The sequence below is a fragment of the Leucopleurus acutus genome (genome assembly GCF_964270905.1).
Source record: "Leucopleurus acutus genome assembly, chromosome: 6".
Taxonomy (NCBI): Eukaryota; Metazoa; Chordata; class Mammalia; order Artiodactyla; family Delphinidae; genus Leucopleurus; species Leucopleurus acutus.
Genome location: NC_139149.1, coordinates 32,243,070 through 32,266,661, shown reverse-complemented (window position 1 = coordinate 32,266,661; position 23,592 = coordinate 32,243,070). Strand labels below are relative to the sequence as shown.

The window sequence follows — 23,592 nt, the reverse complement described above, 5'->3', positions numbered from 1 at the left end:
ATGGCTCTACTAATAACCTGCCCTAATGTTAACCATGCTGACTTCACCAGAGCACTATTATTGTGAGAATTTAAAATGCCTTCGTTAGGCTAAGGTTGCTAGATCTATTGTTTGCACCTCCATTTTTACGATATTTTTGAGCACCTCCATTTTTATGATCTTTTTGAACACTCACTTTACAAAGATAAAATCATTCCACATTCATTTTATACAGATTACTCAATAATTCATAAATAGCTTGCTGACTGAAACTATTTTCATCTTTTTTTGCTAAATCGCATCATTTTACTCCCATAAATAAGTCCATTTTTTATTAAAGTCATGCTACAGTGAATGAACATTAAATATACTGCATTATTTAATTAATGCTTGGGCTCATTATTTGCACTGGAAGTAAACAATATTAAGAAAAAGTAAACAAATTATTTTAATGAAGTCTTTTATATTACTCTTTTTGCTTTCAAGGTTATGGCTGAATGAGTGGTCTAAAAAAGTTAATAGTTTATTAAATGCCTTGGAAGAGTTTTCTGTCATTAGAAGTAAAATTTGCCAGTGTCTGCCTCTGATTAGAAGTATTAGTACAACGTAAAGTAAAAAACATAAAAGTAGCCCCAAAAATCCCAGTTACATACACAATCAATATGTAGCCTCCATATCAAACATTCTGGCTTTAGAACTATACAGTTTGAGGGGAGAAATAGTCCCTAAAATGTTTATAATACTTCTGATTTTATGTCAAAAGTGACACTAAGTTTTCTGAGTACCATGAGATAAATATAAAAGGAAGTAAGGTCCACTTGGTCTGATTTTTGGTGGCTGTGGAGACAAGAAATTTCCTAATCAGAAATAGACTTTGCATGATGCATTTATCTCAGTGGGGTACCACACTGAACATATATTCTGGAATCACATGAAAACACCTCCAGGTTGCTACTGGTGCTCACTAATGTGCTGATACACCCATGTTTTGGGCACTGCATATTTTTTAGTTCTTCCTAGAAGAATTACCCTGCTTGCTTTCTTTGCACTAGGACTTCTTTAGCAATGACCATGCTGCTAAAAGATCAGGTCATAGGAGAATATTAATATACATTCTGAGTAAGAAGATGCCCTGTGACTTACTAAATGCATGGGGCCATAATGATGACAGACTTAGCCGTTTTGCTATTCTCTTTGTCAATAAGAGCACAGGCATTATTACTCTCATCTATTTCCACATATTTTTAGAACAGGTTTTTCAGATAATTTAACAAGTCCTACCTTCATTTTTTTAACTGTAGGAAAAATGTATCTTAACTCCCCAAACTGTCTCTGAAAACTCTGAATCTCTCTTAATTTGAGCATATGCAGTATAAACTATAAAGGGCTCCACAATGCCTACAGAAAGAAATCATCTCCTCCCACAATCCTGTTCAAGGTCTTTCATGAGCTGATTCCACACTGACTTTCTAACCAAGTTAGAGTGCTTGCTGTCCTACAACAATGTTCCTCAACTTTTTTTGAGGCAATCCCTCACTGGCAGTGCATCCAGACAACTTACAGAAGAAACACAAAATAGTCTGGACTGGGGCATATACACCCTAGGACTCAGGGAACCACCAAGAAACATTTTTAAGAGCAATGACTAGCACAGTATGTGGAGCAAGGCAAGCAATTGATAATATCTGGAAAATAAACAAATTGAGGAATTAATTTCCCACATTTTATCATTGCTTACTCCCTTCTTTCCATGTAAAGTGTATTCCCCCCCCCCATTTCTGCAATGAAATCCTATTCAGCCTTCAAAAACTTCCTCAAATGTCACTTCCTCTAATGGATATATTTAGAATCCTTTCCAGCTGGGAGCCATATCGCTCTCCTCTTAGTTACCATGAAACTAACCCATGTCTCTGTTCATGCCATTTTGGAGTAACTATCAATGTCTACTTTTTCACTACAATTACTTGATTTATGGGCATGCTTTCTATTTGTTTCTAGACCCTCAAGTGAAAGATCTGAGTTTGTTTCATTTTTGTGTCTTTCCTAATACCTAGCACAGTGGCTTAATATCAAGGACCCTAAGTGATATTTCCAGAATGAACTAATGGAGAAATACATAAGCTGACCATTACTTGCAACAACAATTTCCTTGGGAAAGAGCTACCTGTAGCTAAACCTATGGTTCCCCAGCATGTTTTCTTATACACCTTTATCATGTTAGTCATGTTCTATTATAATAAACCTACATATGATTCTGTTTCCCCTACCGGACTATAAGCACCTTGACAGCAGGGATCATATATTATTCATCTGGATATTTCTAAGGTTTAACAACACATTGTGTGACACCTGTTAGGAGCTGTTAATAGTTCATAAATCAATAAATGAATGGGTTCTCTAAATTACACAGCTTCTTCCCCATGAGGCAATCCATCAATTTTGTTTTTTTAACCAGGAGTGCATATTTGCCACATCCCATAGCTATAGTCCAGGGTCTACTCCATAACAAGCAGATGCTCTAAAATCACAAAGTATAGCCCATACACAGGAGAAAAGTTGCAAGTGAATTGCTGGAGCCAATTGAAATACTATGCTGGTACTGAAATAGGTAAGTGTACCTGAAAAATGCAAGAGGTATGATTCAAGGCCTCAGAGGATAATTCAAACTGACAACTCTTGTTTCTTTAGGACTTCTCTGCCACTAGATGAATCAAATAATACTGTAGCTGCTTTTGAGGCAAAAGTTTTTGCTCTTGGACTAAGTGAGTTGAAGTTAGAAGAATCATCTCCTCTCTTGCCTTTTTCCTGTGATAGTACTGGTCTTTTTAAGACAAGCAACACCTGGGTCATACTGCTGTTCAGCATGTAGTTGTTAAAAGAAGAGCCACGGGAGATTATTCTAGGGTGAAGATGTCTGGAGAATACTGACACACCTTATTAAAGAGTTGCCCCTGGTAGCAAATCTCAGCCCATGGCATTCTTCTCAATCCTCTTCCTTTATCCTATTTTCCAACCGAACTAAAAAATTCATTTCTCTTTTTAGCACACAGACCTTGCCCATTTTCAGTTTCATGCCATTGTTCATATTTTTTTACTCCACTGGAATTTTCCCTGCCCACAAATCTCCACATATTGAAATTATAACCATCCTTCAAGGCCTAATTCAAATCTTTCACAGATGTGAGCTGTCCCTCCTTTAAATGTTAAAAAAAAAACAAAACAAAAAAAACAAAACAAAAAAAACACTCTCCTATGTTTCTTATTTCATCTCATCCTATTTTTTGGCAGAGATGCTATAAAGCAAAGACTATATCTTGATTATATCTCTATGCCTTATATGTAGCCCTAACGAGCAAGCTGTTCATTGTAGGATTTCAATACATATTCTTATGAAGTCTTTTCCCACCAAGGCTTATATAAATAGCACTAACTTGATTAACCAAATGCATATTTAAATGAAAGTGAGGTAGATTGTAATGAGAAACTATGCTATTTGGATCAACTCTCCCACTGCAAACAATGAAAAATGCTGGATAAAATATTTCTTTTTAAAATTAACCTTAAAAGAATTGAAAGGCTGAAAAGATAGTGGGAACATCGAGGGTAAATATTTTTTGGAGGTGAGAATCTGAACCCACAGAGAAAAGCAGAATATCAAATCAAAATAACTGCACCTTTCCTGAGGGCATTATAAAAGGATAAAGGAGAACCAATATTCAACTTGTTCCCTTTCTCCAATCCCAAGGGATTATAAAGAAGACCGCCTTTGTAGATGAACAATGTTAAGAGAAGAAGGAGTGAACAATAATTCTGTCCCTGATAAAGTGTAGCACAGCTGTAGCCCTCCTTTTATGTACACATAACTCAAAAATTTTAAACTGTTAAATTGATCTAATCAATCACTGGAAGTGCCCCCAGACAATTTAGAAAAATACAAAACACTCTGGAGTAGGACACATTTATTCCAGGCCTCAGAGAACCTCCCATGATAGTTCAATAACAATGATTAGCACACAGTCAAAGATAAGCAGACACACAAGGAAACAAAGCAACATGAGTGAGAACCAGTAGAAACAGCCTGATGTAGACTTCAGATGCTAGAATCACAAGACACAGAATATAAAAAAACTATGCCTTCTAATTTTCACAAAATAAAAGAGAGTCTTTAACATTCAGGAATAAAACCTACAACAAATGACACAGTAAATTTAAAAAAGAAACAAACTTCTAGAAATAAAAATTATAATAATTGAAATAAAAATAATGTTTATCACAAAGGGAGACTGAGTTAAATTAGAAGATAAATCAAGATAAGTTATTTGGAATGCAGTTCAGAAAGACAGAAAGAAAGAAGAATATAAAACATGTGGAGGATGGAGTGAGAAAATTTAACATAGGTTTAACTAGGGGCTTAGAAGAAAATAAGAGAGAAAATGTAAAAGAAGCTACATCTGAGAAGATAATAGCTTGGAAATTTGTAAAATACATTAATGACAGTTATAATCAATTTCAAGAGGCCCAACAATCCAGGCAGGGAAAATAAAAAGATATTGACACCTGGATGCATCACAGTGAAACACAAAGGTAATGAGAAAATATTATGAGGGACCAAAGAACAGTGGTTAGATTAACAGGTAACTTCTTGATAACAATAATGGATGACAGAAAACAGTGGAATGATATCTTTGATGTGCCAAAAGAGTATTACTGCCAACTCAAAATTCTATATCCAGAGAGAATATATATTTCCAAAATGATGGAGAAATAGAGACATTTGAAACAAGCAGATGCTGAGACAGATTGTCACGACAAGACCCTTACTACAGGAATTTCTCAGAATATACTTCAAATAGAAGAAAAAATAATCCTAGAGGGAAGGTCTAAGATACAGGAATATATAAATAACAAGGAACATGGCAAATATTGGGCAAATAAAAATCAATATTGATTCTATAAAAGAGAATAAATAATGTCTAGTGGTGTTAAAAAAGAATTAAAATACAGACAGAAATAGCATATACATTGGGAAGGTGATAAGTGAATTAAAACTATTCTAAAGTAATATTTGAATAGCTTTAGTCTTCAATAAGTTATAATTCTAGGCAAGTCACTAACAGAACACCAAGTGTATCACTCCTAAAACAGTAAAGAAAAATATGAAATGATTAAAACAAAATGAAAGGAAGGAAAAAGCAGAACATATTGATATTTAGAGAAAGAAGCAAGAAACAAAAGAAACACATGCTGTGATTCTATTTTATAAATTCAAAAGCAGACAAAGTATACTATATTTTTAAGGGCTACAGATATAGGTGGGAAAATAATAAAGGGTGATAAAATAATGACTAAAATGCCATTTAAGTCTGTGGCAAGGGAAGAGGCTGTGATGACATACAGACAATAGGCAGGGGTGGGGCTTCTGGAGGGCTGGCAGGGTGTGCATCTTGCCCTGGGTGGTGGTTATGTAGAAGTTTGATTATAACTGTTAAAATATACATACATGTTTTATACATTTTACTAAAAATGGTTTCTGCATTATTTTCCAGTGACAATATTTTAAAATTTTAAAGTGAGTTACAAAACAGAATACAGAATAAGAACACTGTCCTTTCCTTTATAATCCAGAAAATCCGGAACTAAGGACACCAGTGGTTTTCCAATGCTCCTTTTCACAGGAGGGCCAGCCAGTCTGGACCAAACTTTTTCTGGTCTGAGGTGAAGTGAACAAAACAGAGACAATGTATGTAGACGTAGGAGGGAGATGGTTTCCTCTCTTGGTAAAGACTGTCTTTAATTTTGAGGTTTTATCCCACCTAGATTTAGGATTGGGGTATTATACAATGTCCTTTCTGTTAGAAAGTGACAGTAGTAGTAGGCAGTACTTTACTCTTTAATGTCATTAAAAAAGAAAAACAGAATAGGTCAGTCCTCCTTTTCCTTGAATAGGTCACTGAGGACCCAGAGCCTATGAATCTCTGATTTACACACACCAGCAAAGTGACTGTGTTTCTTTTCAGGGGGAGGCTGCTTTTGATAAAAATGTGACTTGGTTATGAACTGAAAGAATTTCAGGGAGAAAGAAATATAGTCAAACATGGAATGTGGGATCAGGCACAACACTGTGTGACATTCTGTATTAAACGTGAAAGCAGTAAGGTTAAGAGACAATGAAGGAAGATGAGGGTCCCAGGAAAATATATATGGATAAGCAGGATATTACATCTAGAACCCCAAATGGAGAAATGGCTTCATTTTCAGAATTATTCAGTGCTCAGACACAATATTTTATGCTGCCTATGGATACATATTTCTTTTTCTGGAGACAGTACACGCTGGTATTCCTTGAATTAATATACCTTTTCTTCTACGCACGTGTGAATCAATTCAAGTGCAAAACTAAGATAGTATAATGATAAGTTATAATTATATTATACCCTATATTATGTACTATAGAATACAGTATATTTATATTTTAATGGAGTATATTAGAATATAATAATTATTTTATGGCTACTATGCATATTTTTATTTTATTAACTAATTTTATTCCTTACTAATTCTCTTGGCAAATATTACTATCTCCACTTTACAGATGAGGATTCTGAAGCTCAAAGCAGCTGAATAAGTTTGTCAGCTCCTAAGTGGCAAAACTAGAATAAAGCTCCCTATGGTTGAACTTCAAAGCCCTTCTCCTAGCTACTCTGCTGCTTTGTCTCACCACTGCATTAACATTCAAAGATCATTCCTGTACAGATTAAAATGCCATTTACTCTTTTAAGCCACATTTTGCACTCACTTAGGCAGCTTCTACAGACCCCCTTGGAGAAAACGACAGACTTTCCCAGAAGTACAATGAACAGTAATACCAGGACATGTGTAAGGGGGCACGAGAGAAATTCAGAAACTTGAGCATAAATCTCTTTCAAAATAAAACCACAGTATCTTTCATCAAGGCCTGGTAATCATCATATCATTTCTCTGAGACTGGAATTGGTAAATGTGGGCTATCCCACCAGGCCTTTAATATTTGGTTAGAAATGTATCCAAGAACTTGACTAGCAAGACAATCCATGCAGTACAAACAGGAATCTGCAATTCTTTCCCCTACTACCACAAAACACAGTTAGTTCCTGCCCAGAATTTGCTTTGAAGACAATGAGTGTCTGGGAGAAACCATAAGAGCACTGAAAATGGGACTAGAAGTAATAAATAGGGACTGCCAAAAAAAAAAAAAGGGGGTTAACAAATTTCCTCTAAAAGTAAAATCTATCGTCAATTTACAACAGTTCTGAAGCTTGAACTAGAGGCATGCAATTAGTGAGCTGACTTGCAAAGTTTGCCTACAGTAAGGGGGAGTTTCTTCCACCTGTACAAAATTAAGCACCTGATAACTATCTCCTGGTATGAGGAGACTAAAAGAATAAAATAAAAATAAACCAAATGCTTTAACTTGGAATCTAATCTCTCCCATTATCCCAGCACATTCACATAAACTCTGCTCCAATGGAATTCTCACCCAGCAGGATGAAGATCATCTTCTCAGCAGCCAAATTCAGCAAGGCAAGTGACTTTCCTCCCTTCCTGATTTCCCCTTTAGAACTCATTCAAAGGGAAGACAAAGGACCCGTGGGTGGATGGGAATTGTTTTGTACCTAGCCTTTAGGGATACCTTATTTTTCTTAAAAAGATTATCTCAACATTACTGTAGCCAAAAAATAAAAACAAAACAAAACCCTAAAACAAATTTCTGAGGCAGTTTAAATTAAAAATACAAAGGACTGAGATATATTTTTAATTTATTCATAATTAGTTTACAGATTGGACTGCACCGAGACTCCAAAATCAGCAAGCTACTTGGGGATAAAGGCTATTGCAATTATCAGGAGCAAGCCAAATGCTACCTCTTGTTCTTACTAAAATCTTCTCCTTTAAAAAAAAAAAAAAACTCCTAGCAAATGATTTTCTATTTCCTATTTAAAGAGGATTACATAGCAAACACGACTAGTGGCTGGAAAGCAAAGAATCTTCCATCGTTTTATTACCTGCCAAATACAAATTAGTTCACTGTGGTTAATTCCTGCCAGGAGACCCCTTTTCCCTGCTGCCCATCAGGCCGTTGGGGTATGGCAGGTTGGTTCCTGCCCAGAGTCCTTCCTACTCAGGAGGCTGTCAGATATGCTGCTTGCCCACTGTCTCCAACATCGTGTGGCAGCTCTGGTGTTCGAGCAGCAAGGTTTTGAGCTTGAATTGCCCCAGTAACTAGCTCAGAATTGCTCCTACTATCACTGTCAAATCTCTGTGGGCATATATGAGGCCCTCCTCCAGGTACAAATCAAGAAGCCCTACAAATTTCACTTTGTAATAACTATTGGATACAGAAATTGTATTAGTTCCATTAGATGGAGTCATAGAACTGTTCAGAAAGGTTAGCTGGATGCAGTGAATGTCACAGTTAGACTAAGATAAAAAATCATGTTAACTTAGAGTGTTTCCTCATTGGTAACACCCTATATTAAGGTGTCATTTATAAACAGTTTATTATTATTTATTAATGTGTGAAGCACTTTATAGCATGCTAGATAACAACTTAAATTCATGTATTAAAGATGCACATACATGGTTTAATACGATTTATGCCTTATAATATTCTTTAAAACAGCTTTCCATAGTCTCATCCGTTAAGTATTTATTACTAATGCATTTTATAACATACTTTATACTACATTATTTGAGCAAGTAGCTGCATTTAGTGATCATTTCATAAATAAGAATAAAGCATTTATAAATGGCACCTTAATTTAAAGTGTTACCTTCCCATTACTAGAGAGCTGCTTGCCATTCATCTCATTTTGTGATTATTCTCCAAATGCACCACTTAATAAAACAAACACTAAGTTCTATTTTCCCTTCATCTGATTAAAAGTTTATTGAGTCATTTTCCTCCATCTGCTTTCAGATGTTGATAGCTTGGAGGCTTTAGTGTGATTTCTGTTGAAACCAAACTTTTAATTCAACGATATTTCTGTAAACATGATAATAGTAGAAACAGAGAACTACCCACCATATTAGACAGAGCCTGCTGCTTGGATTCTTTGTAAAATTCAATTTTTCGACTAGAAAGAACAATCCAGGAAGTAGACCAGTTTTTCCTTAGGAGAGAAAAAAGCAAAAAAGCACTATCACTTGAAGAAATCATTCACAGGTATTGTATGAGCAACATTTGGAATAAGTAGAGACTATCTTTATTTTTAACCAGAATTCCTAAAAATCTTTTCTTTATTAAAATCTACAGGTGGTATGGAATTTAGATTAAAAAAATAATAAAAATATTCTGTAATTTTTATATATCATGGCATTTATCGTAAAAGTTTCATCATTTGTAGATCTTCCCCAAATCTTTTTCAGCTATCAAAAATCCAACCTCGTGTATCCATGTCTTCCACTCCATAAAAAGTCTATGTTTCTGCAGCAAACCAAAAACAGCAAAGTAAAAATAGAAATCAGAACCTTGTCCTTCATCGTTATATCTCTTCATTGGTTTAGTATACATCAGAGTCTGCAAAACTAATCAGCTAATTTGCCTGCCTAGTTCACAATATTTTTCAATCTTGAAACTCAATGCAAATAAAGGGAGTCAAATGCTTTTTACTTTTTTGCCAATCAAATTGGCAAGAATTAGAAGGAATAATACCGAGGTTTACTGAGAGTATGGAGAAATGGATTCTCCCATACAGTTTTGGTGGGAGTGGAAACAACTTTTCAGGAGTGAATTTGGCAATATGTTTTTTAAAAATATTTTAAAATGTGTATATCTTTTGATTGAACAAGCCCATTACTATGAAGTTAAATTTATCCTAAAGAAATCATCTCACAAGTTAAGGCTCTGTACATAAGAAGGAAGTGTACCATTTCTTAATTCTGCATCTAAAATATCAAAAAATGAGATAGGTTATGTAAATTGCATGTAATGGAGTCATACAATGGACTAATGAACCCTGTGCTTAGCAGAATCCTGATGTGGGAAGATTTTAATGCAGACCATAATATAATATGTAGTTCATAAGATCATGCTGTGCTATTTACCTATGATTGTCCTCACCCATCCCAGCCCCTTCTGATTATCAATTCCCATTCATCGAAGTTCAAATATTATGTCCTCAAATATGTCTTCCATGACTTCCTCACATAGAACTTAGGATAAATTAAAAAATTTTTTTCTGTAAATTTCACTTCTCTCTCTCTCCCATTAAATAAAAAGCTCCAAATCGACAGAAAACATTTCATCCTTACAGAGATACCCCCAGTGACAAGCAACAGTGCCTTGGACAGAGTAGGCAATAAATATGTATTTGTTGAGTCAATGATTAAACTTAGGCATGTGGGTAAAAAATAAAAAGCTGGATATAACAATAGTTAAATCAGAGAGTGAAACCATAGCTTTTGATTTTCCTTTTCATTGAACATGTATTACTTCAATACGCAGATGTGTATATATTTGTGTCATAAAGAAAGACAAATGTTTTAGATGGTAAAAGATTAAGGAGATTAGTATACATAAGTTTCTATTACATCATATTGCTGCAGTTTGCTTTGGTTTAACACTCAGTTCAGAATAGCTGAATTCATTTTACAAAAGTGATTTTTTAAAAAAGTTTACAAAAAGACTACTCTGATCCATAGAAAACTACACAAAGATACATTTTAAATGACCATTTAAGATCTTTGTGTAATTTAGTTCCACTTGCCTCATAGTCTCTAGGGGCTTGATTTAAAGGACAGCTGTGATTCAGTAAAGTTAATATTTACAAGATTAGGCTGCTCTTACATGCCTGAAGCTTTCCTAATGATACATCACTGTGTTAAAAAGAAAAAAAACTGGATAAACAGAAACAAAACAAACACAATGTGTATTTTCCACCATGCAAATATGAACACTATGTTCTTGGACCCACTTGTCTTCAAATAGTCACTTTTTCAATCAAATGATGAAAAAGATGGAGGAAAAATGAAAACCACATAGACCTTTTTCTTCCCTTGCCTTAGTTCCCATTTCTCGTTTTAGGTAACAGTAGCAGCAAGATGAATTGCAACACCTGTAGCCTTCTTCTTATGCAGGTCATAATATTAGATGGCCCAAGATAGAGTAAACATTGGTGGGACTGCTGTTCTAGACTGGGCATCTTTTTTATCTCCACCCCTTACTTTGACCATATGTAACCAAGGAGAATGAGACACCCCCAGGCATGAGGGAACCTATATTTAACCTGCCTGTTGTATTTCCCACTATATTTTTCATCTCCTGGCAAGAGATACTCTATACCTTATTTGCTTCCTGTCTATAGCAAGCCCTGAGTAAATGGTTCTGATTTGATCTTTTTCAGATGTTGATCGTTTATAGAATGTGTTGGCATTACTCTTCCCTTTCTTAAACTTGGAACTGGAACTGGTTAGAACTGAAGTTGCATGAAATTAGATTACCTCATGGTTCACAGTTAGAACTTTGAACTGCTGTGAAATGTTCCCTCTTAGGTGAATCTGATGAACAAGCTGAATAGGGTAAGAACTGCAGGTATTGGAACCTTAGTAATATGAATTGTTCTGGCACTTTACATACAGTTAAATTTCTTTTTGATCTTATAAACTACAAACAATGTCTTTATGAATACAAGTGAAGATTTTTCCAATTTAAGATAATTTCATTTCAAAAAGAAAAACAGAATGCTGTTTTTCAATGTTTTAGAGGCTCCATTTTTAATTCAGTTTTTCATGATCTCTTTTAAAATAATAATTAGCACAAATTATTTTGAGTACCTAGTATAAGTTTGCTTGTCTACTGGAGATTTAGCTTCGCAAAAAAGATGAAGGTACTAATCTGTCCATTTACTAATATGGAAAACAAAGTTCAGAGTGTTTAGGTAACTTACTTAAGGCCATACACTTAGAGTCAAACTCAGTTTCTCCGATTCTGAAGCCTAAAATCTGTTCACTAATTTATGTTGTGGTTTTTTTTTTAAAGATTAAAGAGTATAGGCATACATCATTTTATTGTGCTTCACAGATATTGTGTTTTTTTACAAACTGAACCTTGCTTTCAAGTCTACTGGTGCAATTTTTCCAACAGTGTTTGTTCACTTCATGTCTCGGTGTCACATATTGGTAATTCTTGCAGTATTTAAAACTTTTACATTATTATTATATTTGTTATGGTGATCTGTGATCAGTGATCTTGATGTCACTATTGTAATTGTTTTGGGGCGCCGTGAACCATGCCCATATAAGACAGCTAACTTAATCCATAAGTGTTATGTGTGTTCTGACTGCTCCACCGACTGGCCTTTCCCCATCTCTCTTCCTCTCCTCAGGCCTCCCTATTCCCTGAGACAGAGCAATATTGAAATTAGGCCAATTAGTAGCTCTACAATGGCCTCTAGGTGTTCAAGTGAAAGGAAGAGTTGCATCTCTCTCACTTTAAATTGAAAGCTAGTCATGATTAAGTTTAGCGAGGAAGGCAGGTCAAAAACCAAAACAGGCTGACAGCTAGGCCTCTTGTGCCAAGCAGTTAGCCAAGTGAATGCAAAGGAAAAGTTCTCGAAGGAAATTAAAAGTGCTACTCCAGTGAACACATGAATGACAGAAAAGCAAAACAGTCTTAATGCTGATATGGAGAAAGTTTTAGTGGTTTGGATAGAAATCAAACCAGACGCAACATTCCCTTAAGCCAAAGCCTAATCCAGAGCAAGATTTTAATGCTCTTCAATTCTGTGAAGGCTGAGAGACATGAGGAAGCTGCAGAGGAAAAGTCTGAAGCAAGCAGAGGTTGGTTCATGAGGTTTAAGGAAAGAAGCTGTCTCAGCAACATCAAAGTACAAGGTGAAGCAGCAAATGCTGATGTAGAAGCTGCAGCAAGTTGTCCACAAGCTCTAGCTAAGATAATTAATGAAGGTGACTACAACTAAACAAGAGATTTTCCATGTAGACAAAATAGTCTTCTATTGGAAGAAGATTCCATCTAGGACTTTCATAGCTAGAGAAGAGAAGTCAATGCCCAACTTCAAAAGCCTCAAAGCACAGACAGACTGTCTTGTTAGGGGTTAATGCAGCTGGTGACTTTAAGTTGAAGCCAAAGCTCCTTTACCATTCTGAAAGTCCTAGGATCCTTAAGAATTACGCTAAATCTACTCTGCCTGTGCTCTATAAATGGGATGACAAAGCCTGGGTGAAAGCACATCTCTTGGCAACATGGTTTATTGAATACTTTAAGTCCACTTTTGAGACTTGCTGCTCAGAAAAAAAGATTCCTTTCAAAATATTAGTGTTCGTTGACAAATTACCTGGTTACTCAAGAGCTCTGATGAAGATATACAATGAAATTAATGTTTTTTATGCCTACTAACGTAACATCCATTCTGCAGCCCATGGATCAAGAAGTTCTATCATGTAAGAAATACATTATAGCTGCTATAGGTCATGATTCCTCTGATGGATATGGGAAAAGTAAATTGAAAACCTTTTGGAAAGTATTCAATGTTTTTGATGCCATTAAGAACATTCCTGATTCATGCGAAGAGGTCAAAATATCAACATTAACAGGAGTCTGAATTAGTTGATTCCAACCCTCATGAATGACTTTGAGGGGTTCAATGCATCAGTGGAGGAAGTGACTGCAGAAGTGATGGAGATAGCAAGAGGGCTAGAATTAGAAGTAGAGCCTGAGGATGTGACTAAATTGCCACAATCTCATGATAAAACTTCGAAGAATGAAGAATTGCTTCTTATGGATGAGCAAAGAAAGTGGTTTCTTCTGATGGAATCTATTCCTGGTGAAGTTGCTGTGAAGACTGTTGAAATGATACCAAAGGATTTCGAATATTACATAAATTTAGTTGATAGAGCAGGGGCAGGGTTTGAGAGGACTGACTCCAATTTGAAAGAAGTTCTACTGTGAGTAAATTGCTTTCAAACAGCACTGCACGCTACAGAGAAATCGTTTGTGAAAGAAAGAGTCAATTGATGTGGTAAACTTTATTATTTTCTTATTTTCAAAAACTGCCCAGCCACCCCAACCTGTAGTATTCACCACCCTGAGCAGTCGGCAGTCATCAACATCAAGGCAAGACGCTCCACCAGCAAAAAGATTATGACTCACTGAAGGCTCAGATGATGGTTAGCATGTTTTAGCAATACAGTATTTTTGAATTAAGGTATGTACATTGTTTTGTTAGACATAATGTTATTGCACATTTCATAGACTACGGTAGAGTGTAAACATAAATTTATATGCAAGGGGAAACCAAAAAAAAATCATGTGACTCTCTTTGTTGCCTTATTCTCTTTACTGAGGTGTTCTGGAACCAAACGAGCAATACACTATTTTCTTGGTTAAGGAGATTGTCAATGTCAGATTTCACCATAGTTTGGGTCCTAAGTCTCAAATTATAAAAGCTAGAGTGCAGAGCCTGTGACAAGGTATAAGCCATCTGGACTGTCAAATTAAGTGTTTTACCTAATGTTAATTAGAAGGATTGGTCAAAGGCCCACCACTCTCAAGCTCTATTTTTCTCTTGGGAATTGAGCTGATTTAAAGGAGTCACATGATGAGTCTTTCAATTCCTCATAAGAAGCCGGAAGCAGGGATGTGCTTCTAACTATGACACCACCTCTTTCTCTTTCCTGCTAGGGGATTATTCTGGTTTGTGATGAGTAGACTCACCTGCACTCAGTAGGGAGTCTAAAACCAGAAAGTGTTTCAAAAGCCTCTAGTCTGGGAGCGGCTAAGAATTCACCTAATGGGAATATCTTTTAACCTATGACTTAGGTCAGAACCTTCCTCTCTGAATGAAGTAGTCTAGAGACTTGGCTATTTTCTTCACAGTATCTTTCAAGTCCATTCCCCATTTGATGTGTTTGGCCCATTGTGCTGCTTGTAATTCTCAGGATATCAGCAGAAAAGCTTTCTCACCAGTTACTCTAACACAGCAAGCCTTTTGATGGCACTGTCAGCTCTGGAGGGAGTATGAATAGGATCAACTGGCAAGGTTTTGCCTTGACTTGTACCTTTAATGCTTTCTGCATGCAACCAAATCCTTATAGGTGACAGTTTTTCGGTGTATTGAGATTCAACTCAGAGAGCAAGTAACTCCTTCAAGTTTAGAGGGCTTAGGCAGGACTTTAAAAATAGCCCTTTTGAGGATGAAGCGATTTTCAGAATGGAAAGGAAGTCCCTCTACTTTCCTAGTACCCCCAAAGAGGGGAACACCATGACCTCCTAGAGCTTTTCCACTCCTCGGCACAATATCTGACATTTAGTGAGTGCTTATCAAAGGTTTTTGAGTAAAAGAATATATGGGTTCTCAAATTTCAGGAGGGTCACACATCTAGATTACTCCTGCCCTGTTTGTTGTTATTTACTAACAAGGACTACAAAAGCACCTACTTCTTACATTTCCCTTATTTATTCCTTAGTTCCCAAGTGTTTTGATAAGTCTTTCATAGCACTGTTTTAAAAGTATCTAACATTCCTGGTTTAGTATATCTTTTTCTAATTTATAATTCTAGTGGCAATACCTGAGCTTTCTCTAGAGGGCTTCCTGACTTCTCAGATGTGTTTCAATAAGATAAGCTATTATGCATGCATTGGTTCTCACTCTGTGCTAGGTATGGCACCTGGCATTTTGTGTCAAGTAATTTAATCCCCAAGACAGTCACAAGTATCTACTGAGCATCTACCACAGGACAGATACAATTCCAAGGACTGAATATATAAAGGCAAATAGCAGAGACCTCAAGGCATTTATGTCTAACTCAGAGGAGACAGGCAGTAAACACAGAAACAAATCCTCCACATTCAGATAAAAAAATTGAGGTTTAGTGAGGTTGCATCCTACCCAAGGGCATCAAAGTCATAAATATGGGATTCAGACTAAGTCTTCTGGACTTAGAAGGCCATGCTCATTCTGCTGTATCAGTTATCTCTAGAGCAGGTGGCATGCAATTCTCCCTTAGTCATATTGGGCACGTCTATGCAGAGCCTCATGATAGACTCTGAGAGAGGAAGACACCCAACTGCTGTCAAAGAGTTACTTGAACATCTTTCTCCTTGGAACAAGGGCACTTCTTAGCCTGACCTGGGCTGTTCTGCAATGCTGACCTGGAAGCCCTTTCATCTCTACCTTCCCAAGATGGCCAGCAAGTAACTTCATCCATTGATGGGAGCCAATTAATGCATCAACACTTCATCATCTTAACTTTGAGGGAGTTCTTTTTTATTTTTCCACACAGAGAGATAAAAACCAAGCTGTTGGATAGACTTGAGGGTTAAACAAGATACACAGGTCAGGAAATGTCCAACTTCAGTAAGTCAGAGGTACCAGGAATAGGTGAGAGAGTCTCCGCATGAATTTACAAGTAACAATTAGGTAAGGGATTGATATTGACACTAGTGATTCAGTACAGGAAATATATCCTGGGACAATAAATGCAGCCTATTTATTTTAATTTTTTTTGTCACAAGACATCACATCTAAGGGGGAAAAAGATCCTTAATGTAATTAGGAAGGAGGAAGAACTAAATTCTAATAAGGACAATTAGTTACAATTAATGCAATTGGTGGGACAATTTCTCCAAGTGAGACACTTCAGAGAGCTTCCCTAAAACAAATCCTGAGTTGTAAAGGTAGAAAGTAAAAACAAAACAAGACAAAACAACCCCAAAACCAAAGAAAACTCAACACAGGCATCAGCTTGACCAAAAACTCTGCATTCTACAAAACGGACACCGGATGGCAGCACATAATAACAGCAGCTTGGTAACAGCTTATCTGAAGAACGCTTGATGGAAAATGGCCCTTAAGATATTCGTTATCGTCATAAGAATCTGTTAGCTTGAACTCAGGTTTAACGTATTCATCTGCTCTAACATCAAAGCCTTATAACTTACATTCACCTCTCCTATGCCTCCTTTGGTAATGACACGGTGGCAAACGAAAAAGTCAGAGGAAAATATATGTGAGGTTACTTTGTAAATTTCAGACTCACTCTGGGCCACCTGCCTCTGTTATCTGACTTGGGCACACTGGATTTGACTTGATTCTGTACCTCTGGTGGGGGTGAATGTGATTTACTCTAGTGTCCTTGACTGATTTACTGAAAAATCACTTGGACACTGTTTAAGTGTTCTGACTAGTTCTCAAACTGGTAGGTGAAGAACTTATTGCTTCTCTCTTAAGCTTCTTGTAATTTGCCTCTGCTTTAAAAAAAGGGTCAAAGAGACACTGATGTATAAATATATACATCTCTGCCACTATTGCAAGAAATGTAAAAGCTTTATATATTCAAAGGGTTACTAGAAGTTGGAAATTATAACAGAGCATGTGTTGGAAATCATGAAACTCAAGCAACCTTTTACAAATTAACTTCAGTATTCCATACTCTCCAAACCTTCCCTCCAGTCCTCATTATGGAACATTAAAAAGAGAGAAAGACAGATGAAGCCTGGAAGAAGTTATTGGGATCTTGAGCAGAAAACGCTAAAAAAAAAAAAAAAGTTTACATTAGGAGGGTACTTTGGTATCATGTTCTACAGAGTCTATTCTGAGAAACAACTGTTTAAAAAGAAGAAAAAACAAATAAAAACTAAGGTCTAACAGCCATGGGCTCTAGGATGAAAATACACACTAGTAGACATAACGCTGCACTACCTTTACTCGATTTCTTCCCAAATACCTTTCTGTCCATATTTTCACCCTCAAGTACTTCTTCCCAGGTCCCTCTGAAAAGCAGAGCAGAGTGAAAAAGCCATGATGAGATGTACAGAGCCACAAATGAGATGACGAAGGGGCAGGCTTGAAAGGTATAGAGGGAGAGATAAGGGTATGGAAATAGCTTACATGCTGTCGGGGGCTTTTATAAATTAAAGTTCTTTTCAATTAAAGAATTGAAAACAGCTCTTTGCTAAGGTCTCCGAGAGCTTCAGAGAAACCTGGGCTACTTAACTTTTGGGGGTAGATGTACCAAAATGCAGGAATTTCTAAACTTTATCAGAAAAAGCATACTTTCAATGTTCACAAAGAAAAACTAAAGTTGAATGCTGAATGTCTTTGGCTTTCAACCCCATCTGTCTGTCTGGGGAGATTTCTAGAACTTCATTTCAAACTAAGTTAAATTTATGGCCCTTTATAAATGTAAGATACAGCCAAGGAGTTCTCCTTCCTTCCACCCACTCTTGTTGTATTCAGAGATAGGTCAAACTTGTCTTAGAAAGAAAAAATATATGAAAGAGGAAAGGAAGCTAAAGAAAAAGGAACAGGAGGAGGGAAAGAAAGAAAAATAAGAACACAAGATAAAATGTGGATGACCAGTCATGTATTTATGAGTAGAAAACTTTGAGATTAATAAAATAGTATTAAGTGACAATTGAAGCCCTTTGTACTGTTTTTTGTTTGTTTGTTTGTTTTGCGGTACGCGGGCCTCTCACTGTTGTGGCCTCTCCCGTCGCGGAGCACAGGCTCCAGACGCGCAGGCTCAGCAGCCATGGCTCACGGGCCCAGCCGCTCCGCGACATGTGGGATCTTCCCGGACCGGGGCATGAACCTGTGTCCCCTGCATCGGCAGGCAGACTCTCAACCATTACGCCACCAGGGAAGCCCCTTTGTACTGTTGATGGTATGAAATAAACGAACAATTTTTGCTTCCTGGCCTCAAACATCTTCTAGCAAGAGGGAAAAATCCAACCTACTTTAAACAGAGGACAGGGCTAAAAATCTGATACCAACTATACATGCAATAAGATTGAGAGGAGAGGTTGATACAAGTGACCAAGTTTCTCCACTTGTAAGATTGAAAGCGGTAACATAGCCTATTTTAGAGTATTATTTCAGAATTACTAGTAAAGCAATTATCCAAGTACTTGACAGAATAAGCATCTGTTACTATTGCAGTAACTGATTATAATTTATAAAAAGATATAAAGTTCCCTGATAAATGGGGAAAAGGCTATGGAAAGAAATTTTACATAAGAAATACAAATTATAGCAACTATGGTATACTATTTAATAGTTACTCAATTTCCAATGATATAAAAACTACACAATTTTTCAAAGTTATGATTAAACTGACCATTTTGTTATTAGTTACAAGAAACATACAGACTCCTTGGGCAAGCAGTATGTCAATACATAACAGTCATTTAAAAATGGTCTTGTGATTTAATTAAGTCATCTAGGCTTAGAAATTCTCTTAAGAAGATATAAAAGAAAAATTGACAAGCAATAGTAGGTTTACTGCATTTATAACTATTTTAGTATAAAACTGGAATCAACTTAAAAATCTAATAAAAGAGGAACATAGAAATGGCTTGGTGTATTACAGTCCCATCAACATTGTGGTGTATTATATGTTATTAAACATGCTGACTATATATACTACAATTTTCAATCTGTAATGTGTTTATAATAAAAACTAAAGCAATCCTTAAAGCAACTAAAAATAGAGCTACCATATGATCCTGAAATTTCACCCCTGGGCATATACCCAGAGAAAACCATAATTTGAAAAGATACATGCACCCCAATGTTCACCGCAGCACTATTTACAAAAGCCAAGACAAGAAAGCAACCTAAATGTCCATCAACAGATGAATGTATAAAGAACATGTGGTGTATATATATACATATATATGTATATCTATACACACACACACCCCTACATATACATACATACATATATACATACACACACACACACACACACACACAGTGGAATATTACTCAGCCATAAAAATGAATGAAATAATGCCATTTGCTGCTGTTGCAAATGGGTGGACTGAGAAATTGTCATACCAAGTGAAGTAAGCCAGACAGAGAAAGACAAATATCATGTGATATCGCTTATATGTGGAATCTAAAAAAAGAAAAGAAAAGAAAAAGACACAAATGAACTTATTTCCAAAACAGAAAGAGACTCACAGATACAGAAAACAAACTTATGGTTACCAAAGGGGAAAGGGGGATGGATGGGAGGGATGAATTATGAGGCTGGGATTTTATACACTACTGTGTATAAAATAGATAACCAACAAGAACCTACTGTAGAGCACAGGAAACTATACTCAGTATTATGTAATAACCTGTAAGGGAAAAGAATCTGAACTATATATATATATATATATATATATATATATATGTATATATATAGAACTGAATCGTTGTGCTGTAAACCTGAAACTTGCATGATATCATAAATCAACCATACTTCAATTAAAATTTTTTTAAAAATTCAAAAAAGAAAGCAAATCCCACAAACAATAAAGAATGAAATTATGGAACAATATGGGTCAAATTTAAAGATATCTGGTCACTAAGGACTTTCATCAGCAAGGTAAATAGATAGTGAGAGACTTGGAGGAGATATCTGCCAAGCCTAAAGTTGACAATGTATTACTACCTGGTGTACATCAGGAGTTCTCTCAAAAAAAAAAAGGGAGAAACTCAGTAGAAGATAGTCAGAGTTTATGCACAGGTGATTCTTGGAATGCAGAGCCTGACTGACTCTAAATAGGTGACATGATGCTTAACTGAAACACAAGTCAGAAGAATAAAAATAAATGCAACACTAAAGTAATGTCCTATAGCCATCAACTTGCAAAACTGAAAGTTTGATAATGCTGCATGCTGATGAGATCATGGAGCGAGGTGATCCCTTCCGCATTGTGGAGAGAGTGTGAACCGATGCATTCATTCTGGAGAAAGTTTGGCATGTAGCACCCAAATCATTTATAACCGTGTGTACCTTACCACCAAGCAATCCTTTACTCCTGGGGGTATGCCCCAGAGAGAATTCCTCACAGGTCTGTAAGGAGACATATCGGTGTGGTTTGTTGCAATGTTGTTTGGGATGGAAGGAGTTAGGGACAATTTAGGTATCCACTCCTGGAAGACTGAGTAAGTAAAATTTGATGTGTGTTCACAATGGCAAAATGGGCAGCAGTTGGAAGAAATTAACTTGTTTTAAATATATAGATATAGATAAGATATCCTAACATTGACTAACATTGAATGAAAGCAGTACGGACCAGAATGAGGCTTATAACCAAAGGCTTATGCAATTTAGAACACATTCACTTACACACTGTTTTCTAGAATGCCATACATATAGCCAAATAAATGTATGGAGAGAGGATTTGATGAACATACATTCTACAGAGGATTGAAGTGAGGAATGGAGATGAAGAATAAAATAAAACCAACTAGGGGTCTTGCCCAGAATGATGATAATACAAGGCCACACACTGAAGAGGAAAATCAACTCAATTTGTACACCTGAGGTTAGAAGCAAAGACAAAAACAAAAACGGAAAACTAAAATTTATATAACTTTAAATTAAAAAGCTGAAAGAATGCATAATTGCATGTAAGCTGATTGAAATAACAATAAAACACAGTATAAAATAATGTTTATATGAATTTAAACTAGAACACAGAAATGATTTGTAAGCTGATTAAAGTAACAACAAATACAAAATGGTATACACACTGGTTGAAATTACCTAAAAATGTATTCATGTGAGTCTGTTAGGGAAAAGGCCTGGTTGTGCTCCTCTACTTTTTCTTGACACCACTTTCTAGGAAAACATTTTACTGGGATGGTTTATGGATAGCTTATGGGCAAGGACATTGTAAAAGATCACTGTGGTGGCGCATCATCTTGTTTCCTTGGAGTTCCTTTTAGCATCTCCTCCTCTTGCTTGCATGAGTCTGGAGGCTAAGACTGACCAAAGCTATCACTCCTCTTTCCTGCCAAGCCCCAGTGAAAGGTGAAGTGATAACTTAGACAAGTCCTCTTCTGTCCCTCTATGGATTTTTTGTCCACATCGCTGGTAAGGTAAGAAAGGGTTTTGACTTATCTTGGGAAGATTTATCATTGCACCTTTCACGAGCTGATATAACTGGGAGAAAAGTCTAGGGGAAAGTTGGCACTAGATTGGGTTAATCAAAGAATCCCTCCTGGGTCCTTTCAGAACCCAACATATTAAGTCAGGTTCTCCACTGGGGCCAGGACTAGATGAGTCTTTGAAAGCAGCATTGCATTTGATCTTGTCTCCTGTGCATCTCCCTCCTGGACCCTTCAAAGGAGGGTGGCTGCAGGGTTACTGCAGAGGAACAGTCTAGGAGAGGGTTCAAGGCCCTGTTTGCTATCTGAGAATAAAACATAATATGGGCAGAAAATAGAGTTTGTTCTTTAAAATTGAAATAGTTATTTTAAGTAGTGGAATTATGGATGATAGTTTTCCCCAATTTTACTTCTTTTAAATAAATATATACTTACTCCACTATAGCAAACAAACAATAGCATACTTCATTCTCTAGTGTTGGCCAGAGTTCCATTCTAGTAATGAATTGTATTATACAATTAATAAGTGTCCCATTGTATAGCTAATTAGTGAATTTATCCTGTATGATTTTAACTGTTAATAATATAGTCATGAATAAATGCCTTTTCTCCCACTGTAAGCACTTTCTACATACCTTTGCAGCTTGCATATAACCTAGCACAAAGCTAAGTATATTATAAGACCTACATGAGAAATAGGGAAAATTCTAAAATGGAGATGATTATTTCTAAATATCCCATACATAAAAAACATGTAGTGTGTTTGTCTACCCTCCTATCAACCTTATTTTTTTCTCCAAGTTTTTTCTTGTTGTTGCCTAGGGAATCCTTATTACATTTTCTAATTTCTCTCACCTACTCTGTGTTGACCTCATCTCCAAGTGCAGCAACTTCCAACTTTTTATCTGACAGATTATTTTCCTTTTATTTTTTTCTCAAATGATTTTTATTTGAGCAACAAATGTATTTCAAATCCTCTATCCTTCAAAAAATTATGATCCCAGTGTACAGTAGGGAGATTTTTATATACTGCAAAATGAGTCCTTTCATCCCCTAATCTATTAATCCCAGAAATCAAGACCCATTATCTTATTTCTTCACATATTTTTTAAGATTTCAAGTCTTAGAAGGTCATGAAGCATTTCATTTATATATTCTGTGCAACAAAATAAAATGTAGTGCTTTGTTGGAAAACTATAATTATATTAAAAATACTGTTGATCTTAGTGATAGCAGAAAGGAATATTCTAGTCATGTACCATAGGGCCTACCTTTCCAAACAATAGCATTGACACAATTGAGGAGATGGGGAACTGGCATAGTTATATAAAAGTGAATTAAAAAAACTTTTATTACCTTAGTTTCTTTCCTCCATCTGCAATTTTAGCTTTTTGAAGATAACCTTCTTTTTCAACCATCTGCAAGAAGAATACATATATTAAAACTGTGACAAACTCCTATGCATTATTAGTTTGAATGAACCTGTGCTTTCCAACAGTCATTGCAGTGATGGAAGTTTCCAGTCATAGAACTTCATCAACAATGCATATATAGATTATGGGAAGTGCCTTCAAGATCAGTAATTACAAGCTGTTAAATATCCAAAAGAAAGATAACAAAGAGTAATGTGAATGATTTGTTAGATAGTGATACACCTTTACTTACTTTTCCTTCTGGGCATTGAAGTCACTTGCTTACAAAATTGATTAAAAATGGTAAAACAAAAACG

General features: G+C 36.0%; 1 protein-coding gene across 1 annotated transcript in view; it reads right to left on the bottom strand.

Annotated features, from left to right (window-relative positions):
* The window catches only part of ARHGAP15 (Rho GTPase activating protein 15), a gene marked incomplete at its 3' end in the record, with an annotated part of 621,352 nt that overhangs the window by 501,642 nt on the left and 96,118 nt on the right, over positions 1–23,592 (bottom strand). The window contains exons 4-5 of the mRNA XM_082841317.1: positions 23,220–23,281; positions 9,041–9,128 (exon numbers count right to left, since the gene is read on the bottom strand). Of these exons, the coding sequence (XP_082697443.1) occupies positions 9,041–9,128; positions 23,220–23,281 (150 nt within the window). The remainder of the gene's footprint in view (positions 1–9,040; positions 9,129–23,219; positions 23,282–23,592) is intronic.